This window comes from Colletes latitarsis, chromosome 10 (assembly GCF_051014445.1).
Source record: "Colletes latitarsis isolate SP2378_abdomen chromosome 10, iyColLati1, whole genome shotgun sequence".
NCBI classification, from domain to species: Eukaryota; Metazoa; Arthropoda; class Insecta; order Hymenoptera; family Colletidae; genus Colletes; species Colletes latitarsis.
This window is the reverse complement of record NC_135143.1, coordinates 24,804,786-24,825,714: the sequence shown is the minus strand read 5'-3', so window position 1 is coordinate 24,825,714 and position 20,929 is coordinate 24,804,786. Positions and strand designations below refer to the sequence as shown.

Below are 20,929 nucleotides of genomic sequence, written 5' to 3'. Positions count from 1 at the left end.
TCAGCTGCAGGCTAATTGAAAATTGTCGAGTTATGGAGGCCGAGGGTATCGACGATCGAACGACCAAAAAGCTTTCGATTCGATGAGAGAGATTGATATTCAACCTCGAGTCGACGAATCCCTCGAATTAAACTTCTGCGGATTAACTTATAATCTGATTGCAGCTGCCTTTCCGAAACTCGGTATTGATTTCATCAAACTCTCGCTAATAGCCAGCTATGAATGATAGTTTTCACCCCTCGGCTGACGTTTTCGGTTTCTGCGATACTTCATAATCGAATTTGTTCCTTACTGCTCCGTAAAAATTTCGTAAATTGTAAATTTCGATTCGACTCTCATCGTTTTTAAGCTATCGATTTCTTCTACGTGTCCACGTAGACAAATTACATTGTGGCCTTAATCGCGAAGAAAATTAATCTGTTCTCTGAAATCAAAGTCTCTGAAATAAAAATTTCAACTTGATAGAGAGCTTCGCGATTACAATCAAGCATCACGATATGAAAAAACTTGCACTGGCCACCAGGGAAATTTTTATAAAGACCTTTTGTCAACGCCAACAGTGGAAAGCTATTTCCAAGTAGTGCATCTCAACGACCAGTCAGACACGCTCCTGTGGACTCCAAAGATCGGGCGAAATTAATTTCATTTTTGATTTTTACTTCGACGATCGTAAATTTATTTCTATAATGCATGATTTTCGAGGCAAAAGAATCTGAAAACATCCGCGTACGATCCAATATTTGTCCATCGCGTCCGACCATTATTAGTCGTATTCTACATTTTCCAATTCACTTGAAATGAAAAGCTCGACCATTATTTACATTCACATTGCTTAATTACGGTCTCTGAATTATATAATATTATCAAATGAGTTTGTTACGTACAGAACACCGAACGATTCTTTCAATATTTATTTTTCGAACGGATGGTTCGTTCGAAACAAACGGAAATTTCATTGTTATCGCAAACTGGGAGGCCAATTCTCGCGTTTTCTCGATGGAAGCCATCCATTAACCCTTTCAAACGTTTGTAAAAGGGGCATTCAGAATTTAATTCACGAATTTTATTCACCGGTCGCGTCGAGAGCTCCGGAGCCGCGAATTTCTGGGATGGCAGCGATTCGCGAAGAGTGCGTATTAAGTGCAAGCTCATCGACGCAGAGAGAAAGTTACGGGAATAAAAAGATGAGGAAGTGTGTTTAAATGAGATACAACGTCGCGTAGAAGGAAAGACGGAGCCGTTGGGGAGACTGTTGCGTAGTTAAACCGCTCGACTTGGGACAAGCGGGTTCTCCTTCGACTAATGATTTCCCCAGTCTTCTTGTCTCGCGCCAAAGAACCCGCCTCTTAATTTTCCGGCGACGATTCTCCTCTTTCGAGCGAGCAGGCGGTTATACTGCAGTTTCCACGACCCGACTCTTTCACTGTAAATACTGACTCCCAGTGGAGAGGAGCATTTGCTGTGCATTCTGGAAACGTAAACAGTATACCCACAGCCGCTTCCAAAATTCATTAGACTGCTGTTTCATCGCCGGGAAATGAACGGAACGATCGCCCGTTGAACGTTCATAATTCCCAGGAGAAAATCTTAGGCGAAAGACAAGAGGGAAAACGTTCTGCGAACGATGATTGAACGAGTTATCGAATTATACCGAATTGACAACGTGAAATCCAAAGCGAGGCTACTAAAGGCTTTTCTTTCTACGAATTTCACAGTTTATTCGTGGAGCGATATCAATTTTTACACGTTATTGATCAACAATTATCAAGTTTTTCTTTTTGTGTAAAATTCTGAAGAAGCGATAGCACAAATTTGGATGAAAATTAAACTGTTATGAACACATTCACTGCTAGATGAAAACTTTAAAGTTTTGATTTTAAACCATTGTGGACTACATAAACCTAAAATTTGTCTGAGTACTTATTTTTATAACAAATTTATTTCCCTCAACGTCTCAACTTGAGAATTAATTTTCCTAGCCCCATAGTAGAAAATCCTGTCATATATTAAGCGAAAATTTAATTTAATTTAAAATAGTAGAAGTAAACAACAAATAAAATTCCATTTTTAGGGTGTTCACAGACTCGATTTACTGTTCTAATTTAACTTGGAAGACAGGGTTTCGGGAAAGGCGAGCAGCAAAATTTAATAAGAATTCTTCCGTTGAACAACTGCCGGTGGATCAATTTTTGCAATCTATCATGCGAAAAGTTACTCGGTATTCTGAACTCGCCACTAGCCATGAAATTAATTAAATAGAAAATAGGAAATTCAGAATTTTGGTTGTTCGCGAGGAGCATTGTTACCGGGACGAACTTTCGATCCATATTGGTTGAAGTATTCTCGAAACTTTTCGAGATATTTGATATTGTTCGTGTCGAGCTCGTTGCGTTACACGCTCTCAGAACCGATCTTCGTCCCTTGGACAAGCTTTCGCCTTTATCTCTACGGGCAAAAGTGATTAGTCGGTAATCTGATCGGTCAGTTTTCATCATCGGGACGCGAACTAAGGGGATTAAGTGTTGCTGTACAGCCATGTGTCGTCGTTAACAAGAATTTAAATCTGGAATTTTGCTCGGACAAAATACGGTTCATTATTTCGCTGGCAACTTCTCTCCGACTATGCAATCACCGAAATTCGTTTCGATATCGTGTGTGCATGTAACTCTGGTAATTCGCCGATACTTTCTGCCACGTGACAACATTTTCCGTTTGTCGTACTTGAGTTTGTTCTTCGACTAACGAGGGTACGAACTGCACCAAACTGGATTTTGTGCATTTTACTTGAAAGAATTTAAATATTTACTCCGGTAAAATCATCAAAATCGAACAACTGTCGAAACAAAAATTCGACCGATAATTTTATTAATACGATGAATAATGAGACTATTGCAACTCGTATTATGTTGCATACAATCATTATCTGAAATCGGGAATATTTCAGACGTAATATTAAAAAATGGAATTATTCGACCGTCAGTATCATAAAGCTGTCCAAGCAGAGATTTAACCAATAAATTTATTCAGGTAATAAATAGCGAAAGTCTCATTAAGCTTCATGCAATACTAAATAGCATCAGTAAAATCGCACGGCTGTTGAAACAGAAGTTCCGCTGATAAAATTTATATAATACGTAATAAAAGACTATAATACATATTGTGCTTTATATCACGTTATCAAGCAGGGGATATATCAACAATGGTATCAAAAAGTAAAATTATCCCATCATTAAAATCTGTCAAAACAGAAATTCCGTCGATAAATTTATTCAAGTAATAAATAATAGGCAGATTATAATTCAGATCGAGCTGTACATTATATCGTTACATTAAATCGGGAATATTTCAGCCACGGTATCAGAAAATCAAATTAAAAATTTATTTATTAGACAATGTAATATACTTTCGAGTGGAAGAGATCAAAGAAACTTTTTAATTCATTTTAATACGATAAAAATAGTGTTATATGCGCGAGCACAGTCCTATAACGCTGCTCCTCGATAATAAATTCTACTTATTCGGTGTCATGAAGTCTCTCGCCGCTGTTTCCGTTTCACGGGTCGTGGAATGAAATCCAACGGTGTTTCAATCATAACTTTCGAAGAAAAAGAAATTACACGGCTCCGAAAGGGAGAGGTTTGACGTGAAATAGGAGTTGCCCTCCCCCGCGGACGTCAACTTCTCGAGTTACTTTAACACCTGTCGGACGGTTCAGGTTCTTTATTTCACTGCGCCATGATCGTGACTGATCCGTCTATCGGAAAGCAACCGACATTAATTAACTGAAAGCGAGTCGACCAACGTACGGAAGTATTTCTGACACGAAACTCAGCCCTGGCAGAGTAATTTTCTTCCGGCCGTGCAAAAGTCTCGTCGCGGGGCTTCGTTGTACTCAGACAGACGGAAAATGAATCGCGGAATCCCGTTTTTGCACTGTCGCTGGTTCTTCATTCTTCTATCCCGCGCAATTAACTTGGTTAATGAACCCGTCCAGATTTCGCCTCAATTAAGGCCATCTTAAATCCAATTTCGCGCCTCGTGATTTTTCCGAAACATTATAATCCATCGTCTCAGGCTTTATTAAATTATTTCATCGTTAATTATTGGCTCCATTCGTCGATTGCTTCATATCGAGGACACTTTCTGAATACTCTAAAACTACTATTTATCTCGAGATTGGAACGTTATTATTCGTAATAAATGTTCGAACCGTCGAAGAAATTAATAACTTATCGAGATTTTTATTAATTCTGGCTATTGGAGACTCAGTTTTACTTTCTCGAACGTCCCCGTCGACTCGAAACTTTTTAACAACGCGACGAAGTGGTATAGTAGTTTCGTAGAATTTCGAACGAATGATACGCATAACGGTCGACGAGGGAATTGCTATGTCTGTTGGCATAGTGACTGCACCCGTTGCTGACGCAACAGAGACCAACGCCACGAAACGGGCAGGGTTTTCAAGACCGAATTCCAGGCGGTTTGGCACGCGTTCGCGTTTTCAGATATAGTAGTCGGCACAATTGTCCACGTGATTCGACCCTCGAATGTAATAATTTCCGGGATAGTAACCGTCACAACTATGGCGACTTGTTACGCTAATGGGCCACATACACGTCGCATATGCGGTCTCATTACCACTCCGATCGTCAACGGGAACGAGGAGGGGGTTTTCAGTCCTCGCGACGCTCTTCCATTAAACTCGGTATTCAACCATTCACCATTTCGATACTTGTTAGCCTAAATCGTTATGCTTCTAGCCATTCTGCAAACTCCGAAGATGGGGCAAGTTACACTGAAACACCATTCGATACCTTCTACCACCCCTCGTGTATCACTTCAAACCCCAATTTCACATATGCACAGACTCGCCCAACTGCTTTTGGAACGGGAGTTCAATTTGAATGAAATTGTTAGGTTGGCCAAGATGTTCGTACGGTTTTCAACATGTAAATATAACAGATAGTAATTCTTTTATAATACAAAATATCTTTATTCAATAATGAATCTTCTATACTAACTCGTAAACCTATTCTCATCTTTCGAACGACTTCATAATTTCTCATTCGTGAAAATTTCTTTGTGTCCCCCCAAAAACCAATTAGGAGCTATTTAATAGCCTCTTAGGAATCGAAGAAATTTTGCAGAGGGAAACAGACGATAAAAAATTTTTATTTTACATAAAAAGACCACTTTTGGTACGCGTTCTTTTACATAAATTTTTATTTCATTTTTAAACTCTGATCTTCAGCCTTTTTTGTTACTATTTATGGTTAAATATTACCTATCGATTGACCGTGTGTTTTTGAGATTTAATCAGAAGTTGCATTTCAGAATGTCTGAAGACAAGTATTGCCAAAATCTGCACTTCTTGGCCAACCTAATAGTAGCACCAGTTAATAAGCGTCTAGAGAATCAAGATCATTTTGAACATTTATTAAAATATGAAGGATCTTAGCTTGAATTATTTTGTCACGCGATCGACAAGCTTTCTGGTTCAATGAAAAGCTATATCAGGATTTTTACAATGCGTGACAAACTTGAGAATCTCCGTGGAAACTGCGACTTCCGACGATACGTTTCAAACCAAATAAACATGGCACACAAATCAGCTCGCGCGTCGATGCCAGAATTTTTTTTTTCTACTGCAAAGCTGGAGGTATATCGCTGGAAATAACCTGGCGGAACCGTTTCAAACAGATTTTACACCATTTTCCGTCGTAAAACGTACGACTAACTCCTAGATTCTGGTCGAAACGCAACAACGAACAACAGTTTCGGATTTTATCTACCGCGTTCTTCCCGAATTCGTATTTATGGCGCGACGTCTCGACTATGTAATAAAACAGGAACACCCGATATTATACTGGGGATGGTTTTTCATTCGTTAACAGCGTCATCTATTAGGTCATCCCCTGTGTTCGTGTCGAGCTTTGTACTACGACTTAAAGCAATATTTTAAATATATAATGGAATTTTATGAAAAGGATTGACCTCTTCTTGTTCGACAACACCCTCCCCTTTCTTTGTCAAAGCCATTGTATCGTCCCTACTTCTTTGATTTTTTATTGAAATGCAGCTCAAATGTAGTTTATTAAAAAGTTGGCATTTATTATAAGGTTTTTGTAATGTGCTAAGAAAAATATTCGTGCAATCATGCTCAAGCACGATCGAGAAAATTTATAATTACTTCCTACAAAACTCTCTTACATTTCCCATCGGTAAAATTTGTATTAATCGGACACTTCCAGAGGTTGTACCATTTAGAGCTGAAAAGGTGATCCTTTGTCTCCTTGTTTCCTTAGTATTGGGTCGATATAAAATTCGTAATATAATAGAAAACAAACAAAATTTGCCAGTTCAGGGGATTTCGGAAGTTTTAACTATATCAACGTCGACGATCCATAGAAAATGGAAACAAACAGATATTGCATCAGAGCTCGAAGTTTGAAATCCGCACTGACTTACCGAACGAAATTCTCTCGATCGTGCTTGAGCATGATTGCATGAATACTTTTCTCAGTATATTACAAAGACCTTATAATAAATCAAATATTCAATCTCCAGGCTTATTAGTGGAGAAACAATTAATGCGTATGATCGGAAACTTTCTGCCAGGGGTTGAACACGAAGATAAAACGAGCACCAGATTATCGTCCGCGGCTTTCGTTCTATTTCAAAGTTCTCGTAACAACACGATGATCGACCAATGGCACAGTGAGGATTGAAAATTAGCGGAGTATGTACGCAAGAAAATTGGCAAACGAACTGGCCAGGTCGTTCGATCGAGGTCAAGAAATGGAGCGCCGAAGGAACCTTCGACCCGAACCGCTTCAGTTCCGAGCCACTCGAACGCATCAGGTGCCTCTGAGTAGCTCTTCTCGACCCGTTAACGGTGCTTGCACCGTTAAATTGACCTTTCCTAGCGGCCAAGAGAAATATACCGGCTAGCAGAGGGTTAATCTATTCGTTGCAGCGGGGCTGGCAGCGATAAACCGTCTCTGGCCGGCCCTGGTGACCGGTATATCGCGTGTGGTTCGTTAGACAGCGAGGGAAGATGCGAATATTACGCGGCGCGGAGCTCGTAAACGTACACACGCATATTACGCGCGCCCTCGTAAACCGATTTAATGTTGCCACGGCTTCAACCGATGCCGTTACATCAAAGAAACTCATTAAACCTGCGAGTTCGATGTCCCGCGGGAGAGAATTCTTTGGGATAAGACCTCGTGTTTACAGGATTTCTGACCGGTTCGACGACCTTTGCTTCGGTCGATGGCGATTCTCTAGGCTTCGATTTACAACAAAATACCGTAGAAATTAAAGTCATTCGATTAATTCGTCCGGGAATTGAATCTACTTTTATTCCATGATCGTAAACTATTTAGATCAATTTTCATCGGCCAATTGAAAATCATCGAAATAAAAGTTTTGTACCTAATTTCTTTTTTATCGAATATATTATTCAGGCCGGTAAAAGTAACCACGAGGCTGAATTTATTGCTTGGTGGTCGGATCGTAATGAAATAAAAATGATTTTACTTTCTTTAAGAAGAGGATGACGGGCAGTGGCTTCGATTATTGGAGAAGAGTTCACGTAGCTTGATTGGAAGCTGCCTGTGTCGGAAGATCCTTTCCCGGGGGTGTCGAATCCTCCGACGAGTCTTTTCCTTTCCTTAGACGGTGATGTTGACACTATGACGGATCCGTAGCGAAAGAGAGTCGCTCAACGCAAGGTTTGACGAGGCTGGCCGCGCCCCACCACCAAACCACGCGTCTTCACGCGCTACACGTCACAGTCTCCTCCTTTCTTATCCTCCAAAAATGGACAAGAATCCATTGACTCAGTCCAGGCATCTTCCAGTCACGTCCCATCCAATCACCAACTTTGTATTAATATCTGTGCAATACACAGACGAGACGGTTACATGACTGCGAATCGTCCTCCGTAGAGATCGAAGTTACACGAATGGAATAGTCCACGAGGACCCATCGAGTTCATCCCCAGTGTCCGTTACGTGACTACATGACCATCGATATACCGGTAAACTTTCCACCAGAACACGCACATCCTTCACGGACTCGCCATGATCGATAGCGGGAACGGCCAGGGTTATCTTCAGTTTTCAGACATCGCGTCCATTGGGACACTGCCAACGCCAGCAACTTGGCGTTAGGCTTTCCCTGATGTACACGCCAGTATTTATGTGGACGTCTTCAAATTTTAGACATTCTTAGGGATGCCTAAAAATTTATACAGAGACATTCTTATACAGTGTGTTACTGTGGGTGATTCTACGTACAAAAATAAGTCGAAAAGAGGAAATAAAGTTTGTTTACTTGGAGTTTCGTTTACAAGGAAATCGAATTTGAAAATGTGTTGATAATACGTTTATTATTATTCGGTATTGAGAACTGCTGTATCAAAATTTACTGATCTTTTACGGCCACCAGATTTATGGTAATTGTGAAATGCACTCAATTAATTTCTGCTCTGTTTTCTATATCACCCTTTTGTTTGGTATAATATATTCTGTAATACATCACCATGTCAACGTATTCACGATTGCTGTAGCGAGACGTGGTTACAAATCAACTGATACAAACAGACTAACGATAATAGCCGGTAGCCGTACCACCGAAGACGGAATGTAAATATTACAGAGGACAACGAATACGAAAGTGTAAACGAAAAGGATCATGCTACGCGAGGGCTTGAAATAAATTTCAAACTTGATTTTCTCGTAAACGGAACTTCAAACGGAAAAATGTTATTCCTTTTTCTCGATTTATTTTCGTACGTAGAATCACTCTCTGCCCGATAGTACCACCCTGTATATCTCTATCGGGTATCTCTCTTTTAGTATCAATATCCAAGGAGAAGCCAAACTGTTAATATTATTCTAGATTTTTCAATCAAAAGTAAGTTGATTAAATTGTATTTTTTTATTAGAATATTAGATTCGTTTGCACCTTTTTATATCTAAAGAAGTTTACACGATATATTTTGTATTATAATAAACAGTTTCTCAGGAAAAAGCAAAAGTTAGAGAATTGAGTGCAACAGAACGAGTATGTACTTATAATCGTCGAGCAAATGGCGAATCTTTGAAAAAAATTGTTTTTTTTACATAATTTTGTGTCTATACAGGAATTAGTTTGCATTTCATGTATTTCCTTCTTTTCGTTAAACTTCGATAAACGCATCCACGCAATGAATAAGCTCTCACACTTGCGTCAACATAAATATCGACGCATATTGTGAAAATACAATTCGGGAGTTGCAGATGGTAGAACAAAGCCCTGATAAACGAGAATTAACAATTCTCTGTTCACGAGAGAACCAACGAATTACAGAAGATTTCCCATATCACGTCCTCGCGCGAGAGAATTTCGAACTGCCTGAAAAATCCCTGGATTTGTTCGCACAGCTTAACAGGCATTTTCTATCGGATCGCCTGTGTTATTCGCTTCGGAGGAGCGATAAGTACGGCACACTTTTAAGGAATTTTTGATAGAGGGAAGAAAATTGATCGAGGGTGCGGAAATGAGAACCGCGACTCCGCTGAAAGGCAGAATGTGGCGACGGGCGAAAGAAGAAAGTGCAGCTGGCAACATTTATATGCTAAACTGTTATATATTGCTTAGATACATGGCTCCCGACCAACTTCTGCACGCGCGTGTTTATTCCGTCCACGTTTCTACGTGGCGGACTCCGTCGTACGTGCGTGCAACCCGCGCGTTTTAGTGGCTCGCGACGACGAGGATCGCGATTTATGCGCAACAACGCCCGACGATAGAACCCAGAAACCGCAAGATGATTTTCCCCGAATTTTCTCGCCAGTCGACAAAGCGGATTTGTTAAAAAACACCGAGCATACGCACTTTTCGTTACGGATTTAAGCATTCGAACGGCGAAACCTTCTCATTTTATTTTCAATTTGAAAACCGACGAAACGAAACTCTTCGTTTGATTTGTTTTCAACTCGAAACTTTTGAACAAAGGTTTCCCTTAGACTGCAAACTCTATACCTCCACAAACTACATACTCCAATTTCTGTTCAAGACTACATAAACCACATAAAGCACTCGATAAAAGAGGAATGGAATACAAAATGGAAAACAACAAAAACCACCAACATACATATCACACAAGACTTTTTCGTGACAGTAGACACCAGTCTCATTACCAATAAAGAAAAAACTATAATGTCCAGATTAAGAAGTGGCCATACAAAAATAACACACAACTACATTCTTGACAAAAGAGACAACAACAAACTATCATATAAGGGATACCTTGAAATTCGTGAGCAACTCAAATCTATGGCACAAAATTTAACGATAACGACGTAAAAGAAAACCAGAAGAAGAGGAAAAAGAAAGGTTTTCCTCGTATTATTCTCCTCTGGATCGTCGACAGGGATGAAAATAAATTTCGTGTTTCGTTGACTTTACCAGCCACTGTGTTTAAACGCATCTGTGTAATCGAAAGAAATTAATAGTGATTTTGTAGACGACGACGTAGAATATTTCTATGTATGATTTTATCAGTTGGAATATTTCCTCGTATGCTCTGACGTAGTTTGGTTACATAAATAATTTGTCGACTCCCAAAACTCGGGAAGCGCGAAAGTAAACTGGTGAAGTTAGAAATAACTTTGCTGATTTACTTCCGTATTTTACAGATTTCCCGAGTTTATGTTTCATTTATTTAACTGCAAAATCCGAGTGGACCTCGGAAGATGGTCGAGAAGTATAATTACAAATATACAAATAAAAGAATAAAACTGAGGAACTATATGATGTCTTAAAGATTTGCATGAAATTTCAGTGAAACATGTCAATGTATGGTCAAACATATTTTCAGTAAGGAATTTTTTTCTCGAAAGTGCGTAGGATTTCGGGGTTATGTCTATTCACCAAAATAGACCCCGTGACCAAAAATAATTTTTCTAAAATGATTTGAAATTTTTTAATTTAATTTTCTAATAACTTTTTAACGAAGCCTCAATCAAGAAATTGATATCCTTGATTTTCGTCATTCAAGATTTAATTTTAACCATTCCATAGAAGGAACGTCGTCGCGTGTCTGTATCAGTATGCAGAACATTCTCAATTTCTAAGAAAAAGTAGTCCTAAACGAACAGCTCACAATCTTGGTTATATCGAATCTGCTTTCACGACATTCCGTGGAATGTATCGAATTCGATTAATAAATCAGATCGATCCTCCTTTGATGCGTAACGTCTTTCGTTCCCGTCTGTTCTAAATAAAAATTCTAGTCGATTTATTGTGCCAAATAATTTAATAAAATTCCGTCGATGCAATTAGTTTGTACGATAGTTTCTCGCTCGAGGAACGGAATACTTTACGATCGTAACGTTCTGACGAAACGCGAAAAGAAGTTCCCTTCGCGAAACGTTTCGCGTTCAGCGACGTCTTGGATATTTTTACCTCTCCCCCAGCGAGCATTTTTTTCCTTTATGAAACGGAAACTGCAATGAAGCAAGCCCGTAAACATAATTTCTGTCCTCGGGCAATTTTTGTGTAGATTGGAAACGAAATTTATCGTACGTTCCCCTCTCTTTCATCCTGTCTCCTTCATCGACAATTACCTGGTCCTCTGAGTTTCTTGTTAGTTTCTGCGATTCCATAAAGCACGCGAAAATTGTACTTCCCGCCCATAAATAAGATTTCCCGCTTCGCAGGAATGAAAATAATTTTTCCGAGACTGCGAGCAAGAAACTCGGTCCAGTGTTCGATCGTTCGAAAAAGTTCTTGCAAATATTTCTCGACGGGGGCCGAGATTTCAACCTTTCAATAGTTGCTCGTCGACGTTTAAACACAAAGACGAATGTGGAAAAACCGAACCTGTAAAACGATAGCGAGAACTTTTGTGGATATTTCGCACTGAAATCCGAAAAAATCATCCTAGCGTGGTTTTCAATATTTTTTGACCCAACAAACTGGATTTGGCGCAAACGAAATCCTACGTTTAAACTTTGCCGACAGGCTGTGAATCTCCTTTTAAAAATTCCTTGAATTTATATTCTCTACGAAACGTTAATTTCCGGGAGTTACTCGCGGAACAAAACCATTTAATTTGCTACTAAACAAATCTACGATGATCGCCCGCGAATTTGCCTTTCAAATACCACGAAAATTTCTACAAAATCGTATTCGTTATGCAATTTTTCCGAGCATGGATTCATTTCGAATTTCTGCGAAAATTAGAACAGGGATTATATTCGAATCGTCCATATTGATTGAAGAATGAATACTGATAGCGTAATTGAAGTTCGATATGGTTTCGAGAACCACTGCGTTAAAAACTCGACAGTCCTCTTCTCGAACAGCAAATCAGACATAGTATGCGCGAACTGATGGGAATTTGTCGTTTCGGTTGTACGATTTCTCTATCAAGAAGGAATCGAATGCCATTCCGAGTGCTTAATCGAGTTGAATATATGGGAGCGCGCATTCCTGTTCGATCTCTCTTCGATTCAATAAAGTAGGCGTAGTAGGTATTCCACTGTTTTTTATTGGCTATAGTCGAGGAATAATGGACGGTGCTTCGATCGACCTTAACAGTTTCATGGCTGAGAAATCCTTAGTAGAGAAGATTGGACGTAAAATGACGCATGACATCTGACAGAACAGACTGTTACAAAGGATAGATTAACCGATGGAACCTGTAAAAATTTAGCGTGAACACTTGTCAACTGTTACTTTCAACCCCTACGTATGTCTGAGCCCCAGGGCAAGCTCATAACTGACCAAATAGCAGCATTTATGGCACTAGGCTATATAGTAATTAACGTTTCCCAACGTGGACGTCCCGCTCGACGACCATTAAAGCGACAATACACTTTAAAGCACCGTTTGGGAACGTTTAAGGATCGCTAACGTTCCAAGCCAAATGCAATCACCGGAATCGTACGCGTTTAAGTTTAATTTTTGAACACCGTTCACCCCGGTGCGATCAGAGTGTCCCCAATCTTCGAATTCCCCGCCGGACACGTAAGCTGTCCGTTATGTTAAACCAGCGGACAGACATGCTCACGTTTCAGCTTCGACTTGTTGGATTTCACGCAACACAGAACCGGTCAACGTTGCAATTCGATCGCGGACAGTACGTGACTCGCGTATCCTTCGAGAATAAAAAGTATGCTGGGGAACCGCAAAAATATGTGCCAAGTACCATCGCTGGAAAAACCGTCGAAGTTTCTTTAAAATCTTCGAAAGTTTTTCGTAATTAAAGAGAGTAGTAACGAAGGACATTTTCACAAGAAAAATTATAAGCGTGAAAGTAGAGGTTTCGTTCGTTCCACGGTGCTGTCTTATTTACTGTCAGTAATTTTTCCATTTTTACAATAATGCCTTCTGTCTGGGGTGGCCAACGAAGCACATTTTGCTCGAAATACGATTTCGCTTCTAAATGGGAAATCTAATAATAGAAGGATGTGGCGAGCCTGTTGCGTGGCCTCCTCCGTTCGCTTGATCTTACGACCCTAGATTTCTTTCTTTGGGGATTTATTGCGGATAGAGTTGTGATTAATATCCCAACAATGGCAGAAAACACGAAGGGGAGGATTCCGGGAGCTCGTAATGCTGTATTTGCCGAAACATTGGCAGCTGTTCAAAGCAATATTGCGGAAAGAATTAATAAATGTTTTCGAAGTGAATGGAAAGTATTTCGAACGTTCGTATAAATTGATTTCCAACTTACGAAATACTAAATTTATACTCGTGCTTTCTATCGCTAAAGTGGTTTTCGTTGTACGTTCGAGGGTGCGCCGCGGTTACGCGAAACCACGAATAATACTAAACGTATAAGGTGATATTTATGTAACGTACGTAAATACGGTAAAGTTTAATTGATAAATTACGCACAGTAAGACATTAGAAACATAATGGGAAACAACGGGGAGGCCAGCGACGGAATGGAGGCAAGTTTTGCGGGAAAACGTGGTTACGGGGACAAAAAAACGCGAACTAAATACATACGTATGTATCTACATGCTGGAAATATTTTGGCTGTTGGGTTTCATCGTGTTACGGCCCATTTTTGCTTGGTGAATGGTTTGAAATTGATGAATCGTTTATTTCTTCAATTTTCCAGTTCTTTATTTTTTTGTCGGGACCACGGTAAACCGCGGATTTCGCATCAGCAAACACGAGGACAGCTCTATTGTTTCCTGTCGGTTTATTTCTATTTGAAATATAATATATATTAATTCTATTTCAGATATAAACCTACTGACAAAAAGCATTATGTGTACATGCAACTTCGCGTGTAACTGTCTCAATAATTAGACGGTTAAGAGAAAAGAAAATCCATGTTCTAAAAATTAATTAAAACAATCGATTTTGATCGAGGCATGTTCGATTATTCCGACAGCTATGTTACGTATAATATATACTTCGAAACTACACCTGCTTCGTAACGTTGATATGATATCGTACGAAAATATTTTCAATATAATATTGCCCAAGCATATTGTTGGAGGACAACGATATCTGAATGAATGAATGTTTTGTGTGTGTGTGATGGAGGCACGCGGAGTGACGTCGAAATTATCGATCTGCGATATTGCGGTTTTCGTTTCTCATTAACTATTTTGTCATTCATTTCAGTTCGTTCCGTTTATGCCCCAAAGAAACTTCGTGTCAATTAAAGTTTATACAGGGTGTTCGACCAACCCTGGGAAAAATTTTAATGGGAGATTCTAGAGGCCAAAATAAGACGAAAATCGAAAATACTATTTTGTCGATGGAGGCTTCGTTAAAAAGTTATTAATATTTAAAGTTCCGCCGGTACTGAATTTTTTCTAGAAAGTGAAAAATTATTGTAATTGACCCCAGCAACCGAAAATAATTTTTCCAGAACGATTTGAAACACATGAAATTTCAGGAGAATCACTCATTCATGGTCAGACATTAGATGTTTGGTAAGGAATTTTTTTCTTGAAAGTGGATAGGATTTCGGATGTATGTCTATTCACGAAAAATGATTGTAATTGACCCCGCAAACAGAAATAATTTTTTCAGAATGATTTGACATTTTTTAATTTAATTTTTTGATAACTTTTTAACGAAGCCTCTGTCAAGAAATTGATATTCTTGATTTTCGTTTCATTTTGGCCTGTAGAATCTCCCATTAAAATTTTTCCCAGGGTTGGGCCAAACACCCTGTATATTACTGCTTACGTAAAAATCCATTGTTATTATATTGTTAATAAAGAAATTTCAACACATATTATTCTAACATTGGAGATATAACTGGGATATTGCAACATTGCAGTAATACTCTTGTAATGTACCGTGGTGTATCGGTAATGAAAACCAAATCCTGAAATTTGCGGAAATGACAACGGGCGTTCGAATATTGCCACCCCAAAACAATGCAGAAATCGGTCAGCTGTAAAATGATTCGAAGGTATGTTTCTACATGTTAAAACGTGAACGTGTCTATTGCGTCCACTATAAAACTATCGCGAGTTTTATCGCTTATTAACGTATATTATATAGTAATAGATTGCTATAATTCCATGCATTAATGCAACGTGACTTTCACGAGATCAATTAACAGTATCGATTTTCTTTCGATGCCTCGACACGCACAGAGAAATAGAGACCGAGGGACGTTGCTCAAATTGAGAAATGTCCACCATTTGAAGTCGGAAACATGGATGCAAGCAACATTCTTTGACGTCTGCTGCTAGACGTTCGAGCGATTTTTCCGTGTCGCCAGCGAATTGTATCCAGTTACGTACGGATAGACATAGACAAAACTCCGGCAACATGTTTTCGAACCATTGTTTCTCTCGTGTCTGGTACACTTGATATATTTTATTCATTAGAATGGAATTTTGAATAGAAAAGGTCGCTGAAAGAACACCGTTGTAGATGAAACACGGTACACCGTACTTCAGCGAAATTTAATAAATTTAATAATCTACCTTTGAATCGAAAACATCGAATCAACGAATCTGCAAAAAATTTCAACATTTTTATAAGAATATCCAAATTTGATCCAATTTTAAAGCAATATTTTCAAAATTATAACCACGGTTATTCTACTTGTATTTAGAGAAATATTTCACTGTTTTCCTGTGAAATTTTGCTATCGATTTCGGGATCGTCTAAAAGTCTAAGGCCCCGTCTTAGCGTAGAACAGTTCGCAGACGCTTAAAAATTACCTCTCAGACGACTCGAGAACCGAGATCTTGCTTACGATAAGCGTCCGTAATCCGTTTTACCGCATCGAAATCTTATCAGCGTCGACTTAGACGCGAAACTCCTAAACCCGGCGGAAACGATTCTGTCTTTGGGCGATTCGTGTAATAAATTTCCGTAACAACTCGCGCTGGTAGTTGGAGGAAGTGCCTCAGAGCTTAGGTTTCGGGCCGTTTCCGGTTAATTAAAGGAAATTTATTAACCTGCGGCGGTTCTAGCCGAGCATCGACGCCGCGACCAGAAAGCCATACTCCTTCTTCGGATTTAAGGAGACCCATCCAAGATCATCCGACATCCCTCTGCTATTAAGACCTTTGTACAGCAATTTTATTTGTTACAATGTTCACCAGTCGTTTGCAATGTTAATTGATTTCCATACACAAAAAAAATTTAATAAACAGGTTTACAAATTTCTATAAATTTCTATAATCTATACACGCCTGAAAAAGACAACCCTAATCCAAACCAGCTATTAAATGTTCTAAAAAGTATTACACATTCTAGTCACCTTAGTTCCTGTTATTTTTCAACCACCTGTTGCACTAAAGTAGACGCATTAATAAATCGTAGAAACTTTTGTCCTAAACTTTTCATCGTCGATTCTATTTACTTTTACAATGAATTCGTTTTCTACTATATTCCGTTAGAAATGTTGATTATAAAAAACGAGAATCGAAGAAATTTCTGCAACAGCGATGCCAATTTTTTAAACATTGCAAAGGTACAATATCGCGAAGCTTTTGGTCGCGTTTGCAATTTTATAACAATATACGCAATATTGCGTTGCAACTGTTTCGAACTGTGGACTGTTCCGTTGAAAATATTTCGAAATATAGCAATATTACAGAACAATTGTAAGAAATGATTCAACAATATTATTTATCATGTGTATTATTCTACGAGACAATAACAAATTCGAGCGTCAGGAAATTAACTATAACATCGTATATTGTTGAACGAATTTACGTAAAAAAAAAAAATCATGTAGCGTCTTCGTAAGTACGTTAAAAAGCAAAACGAATTACAGTGGAAACGTTCGTGTATTATTCATGTAAAAAATTGTTAAAGGTCGTTCATTTTTCGCCTCGTGTCACGAGGGAGCAACCCCTCAAGCTACACGTGTCTCGTGAGAATCGCATGCTTCGAGTTCAGGAATGCAAGTCATGGATACAGTATACGGTGTGTGGCTGTACGGAATTAGGATCATCAGTCTTCATTAGAATCCCATTACGAGTATCTTGTTAACGGAAGAAGCTCCGACTTCTGACACCGCGGCTTAAATGTTTGCAGAGGGCAAAGTTTGCGTAGGTGGAGCGGACGGTTGCAGATTCTTGCAGTTAAGCCTAATTAGACGACTCCGTGGATCTAGCCAGCAATCTCGACTGAGAGAAACCTGTACCCTCGAAACTACAACTATAATTGTATAAATAGTACGACGATTTCTGTAAATAAGTTTCACGAACAATTGGATTCCTTAGCGGAAAATTGGGAAATAAGGCCGCGCCTTTCATTTCCGGGGGTCGCGACTGGCCGCTTTCCGCCCGGGAAACGCGTTATTTTCCGCGGGTTGGCAAAAACGCGGCCCGCGCGAAACGAGCAATTAGCGGAAAACGCGAAAGGCAATGCGGTCTGCGCGGCCAGAACGCGCCTCGTCAGCGGAATAACGCCTCTGTCTTTTTAATTGCGCTCGACGATTGGATCGTCGCCGACGTCGATGCCATAATCGTAAAATTTGTTAATTCCCATTCGTTACGAGTCCACTCGATCGACGCTTCGACCGCAAATCAGGCGAACGGGTCCTACTACGTGGGGTCCATAGATCTATGCTCTAATATTTTTAACAGCATCCATACAGTGTAAAAAGTATTGGTACAGCAGCCAATTCCAACAAAAACATTATAAAATTTCGTCTATTACAAAAGAAATGCCAACAAAACAATGCATACATATTCTTAGAAATCTCAAGAATAAATTGTTTATTTATATTTTCTATGAAAATATTAGCAAAAGTCTTGAATATGGTCGAAAATAGACGAGTAATAACTATTCGTACAGTTCTAATTTTATAACAAAGACTGTTAATTTTATATATATATTGTCGAGGATGGTCAGAGGCATATGGTCGGATTCAAACACGTGGATTTCTGTTAATACTTTTGTAGAAAATATAAATAAACAATTTATTTTTAATGAAATTTGTTCTTGAAATTTTTAATAATACGTATACATTTCTTTATTTACATTTTTTATAATAAACAAAGTTTTATAAAGTTTTTGTTGAATTTAATTACTGGAAAAATACTTTCTACATCCACCGTAGATGTAGACCGTCTTTTATTTCAAATGTGCATATTCAGAAATATGAAAATCTAGACGAGAATAATTATCTTATTTAATGTATACACGTAATACAATCACAATGGAAATGAAAGGATTAACGAAAGATCATTGTACTATTAGCAAACCCTAATAAACAACGTACGTGATTAAAACGACGAACGTGAATTAATAGAACGCAATTTCACGAAGACTCGATTCCTTTACGGTGCAACGATGTATCCAGAAAATGCCATTGTGCGCGGCTAGAGACGGACAAAGAAAACCGGAAACCGATTCGATCGGATCTAGCAACAAGAGCACTCGTTTCGCGTCATGGAAAGAGTTCCCCGCGCAGTGTCGAGGCCAGCTCTTCGAACCGAAGATCCCAAAGTACCACTTCCCGTTTTTCGTCGACGGGGAATAGCCTGGCATTACGTCGCTCCATTCAGTCGGACGTACCTCGAGTCGGTCCCTTTATGCAATTGTGTTTGAAGCTGTAACACGATCACGCCCGCGGAATCGAGCAAACACACTTTGAATCGAACCAACGCCGATAATATCGCGATGTGTATCGTTCATCCTCCGTGTCGTTTCGCAGATAGATTGCACTTGCTCGTCGAAAAGGTTTCAACTTCACAGGTGACTATTCATGACGAGCGATAACCAAGTTCAAAAGTGTTTCGTTATTTATTAGCCGAAGGACTCTCTCGCTCCTGAGGAAACTAAGGGTGCACGGAGAAGGGGAATATCGATCTATCGAACATGGCCATTCTCGCGGGGAAAATATTTCTAGAAAATTATTTACGTTCATGGAGCTAGAATTGCAGGAGCAGCGAACGCCTTTTCATTAAGGAATTAAAACAGCACGCGTATTATCAAAACAGTAAATTTACAACTCCCTCGCGTGAAAGATATCTCCGAAAGCGTTCTCACGCAGCGTAAAGGTCGTCCAATTATTGCAGATATGGCTCCATGTACTGTCAATGATGACAATACCTAATTGCTACATATTCTGATGCCTATGGGAATTAAAATCGGCGTGGAGGATTATCAATACCGAGAGACAAAAATATTTGAAATTCGAACTTCAATTTTGGAATACCACGTATTATCTTTGGATGCGTTACAGTCGCTATTTCTCCTGTAAACTAATGTAAACGAAGAAAATTGAATAAAATTTGTTAAAATAGATAATGGAAGACTGAATTAAATTAAATTAATTCTGAATGCTTTGATACCACGAGTGGATTATGGTCCAGATTGCGACGAGGACCCTTTCGGGTTCCATCTCGTTTCGTCTATCAAGTAGATAGCAGAGAAATTTCTGGTGGACAGACTTAAGACCCCGCCCGTTTATAAGCGAAGGATTCAGAAGTTCCATCTAGTTGTAAGAAGGATTAACTATGGAAGGGATACAAAGATCCGAAGCATTACAGAACTTTCGTCCACTTACCTTCACGTTCCCGTACTTCCAAGTGAACAAAGCGACAGCCGGCAAACAGGCAATGACACAGCACTCCAGGATCAGAATGGCTGTCCTCATCAGCCAGTTCAAGGACACCACGCATGGCGAATCGTCCTCGCAGAACTCGCAACCCTCGGCGCAGGGAAGACACTCGAAGACGCCATCAACGTCGTACTGGCTTTCCACGCCCTGTCGGACACACGAAATAAACGAGATTAGAAACAAAGCTAGAGTGTACGCTTTACAAATTCTTGCACCTTAAAATATTAAAGACGAGTACCAGAAATTACCAACGTGCCTTCCTTTATACAGAATGTTCGACCAACCCTGAGAAAAATTTTAATGAGAGATTCTAGAGGCCAAAATAAGACGAAAATCAAGGCTAAGAAACAACTTTTCGAGTATTCTTAGAATTTCTACATACTCTTCGTCAAAATACGCGTTGTTTGCACTTTGAAACATTAAAATCCTCCAATCCGTTCATGAGTTATGACGTTTCAAACATACGCATGAAATTTCAGTGAAACATATCAACGTGTGGTCAGACATATTTTCGGTTAGGAATTTTTTTCTCGAAAATGCGTAAGATTTCGGTGGTATGTGTAATGACCAAAAATGATTTTAATTGACCCCCACAACCGCAGATAATTTTTCCAGAACGATTTGAAAATTTTCAATTTCCCCGAAAAATTTGCCCACCTACTCGAATTGTTTTCTCGAATGTGCATACGATTTCGGGGGTATGTATATTTACAAAAAATGATTGTAATTGACCCCCGCGACCAAAAATAATTTTTCCAGAGTTATTTGAAACTTTTCAATTTCGCCGAAAAATTTGCCCACCTATTCGAATTTTTTTCTCAAAAGTACGTAGGATTTTGGGACTATGTGAATTCACCAAAA

The 20,929-nt window shown here is 39.2% G+C and overlaps 1 protein-coding gene across 2 annotated transcripts in view; it reads right to left on the bottom strand.

Moving 5' to 3' along the window:
• Positions 1 to 20,929, bottom strand: part of LOC143346682 (metabotropic glycine receptor) — a 144,565-nt gene that overhangs the window by 49,383 nt on the left and 74,253 nt on the right. For both annotated transcript variants that reach the window (XR_013080491.1, XM_076775018.1), the window contains exon 5: positions 20,015 to 20,215. Coding sequence is in view for 1 of the 2 variants with exons in the window: in XM_076775018.1 (XP_076631133.1) it covers positions 20,015 to 20,215 (201 nt within the window). In the remaining variant the exon portion in view is untranslated. The remainder of the gene's footprint in view (positions 1 to 20,014; positions 20,216 to 20,929) is intronic.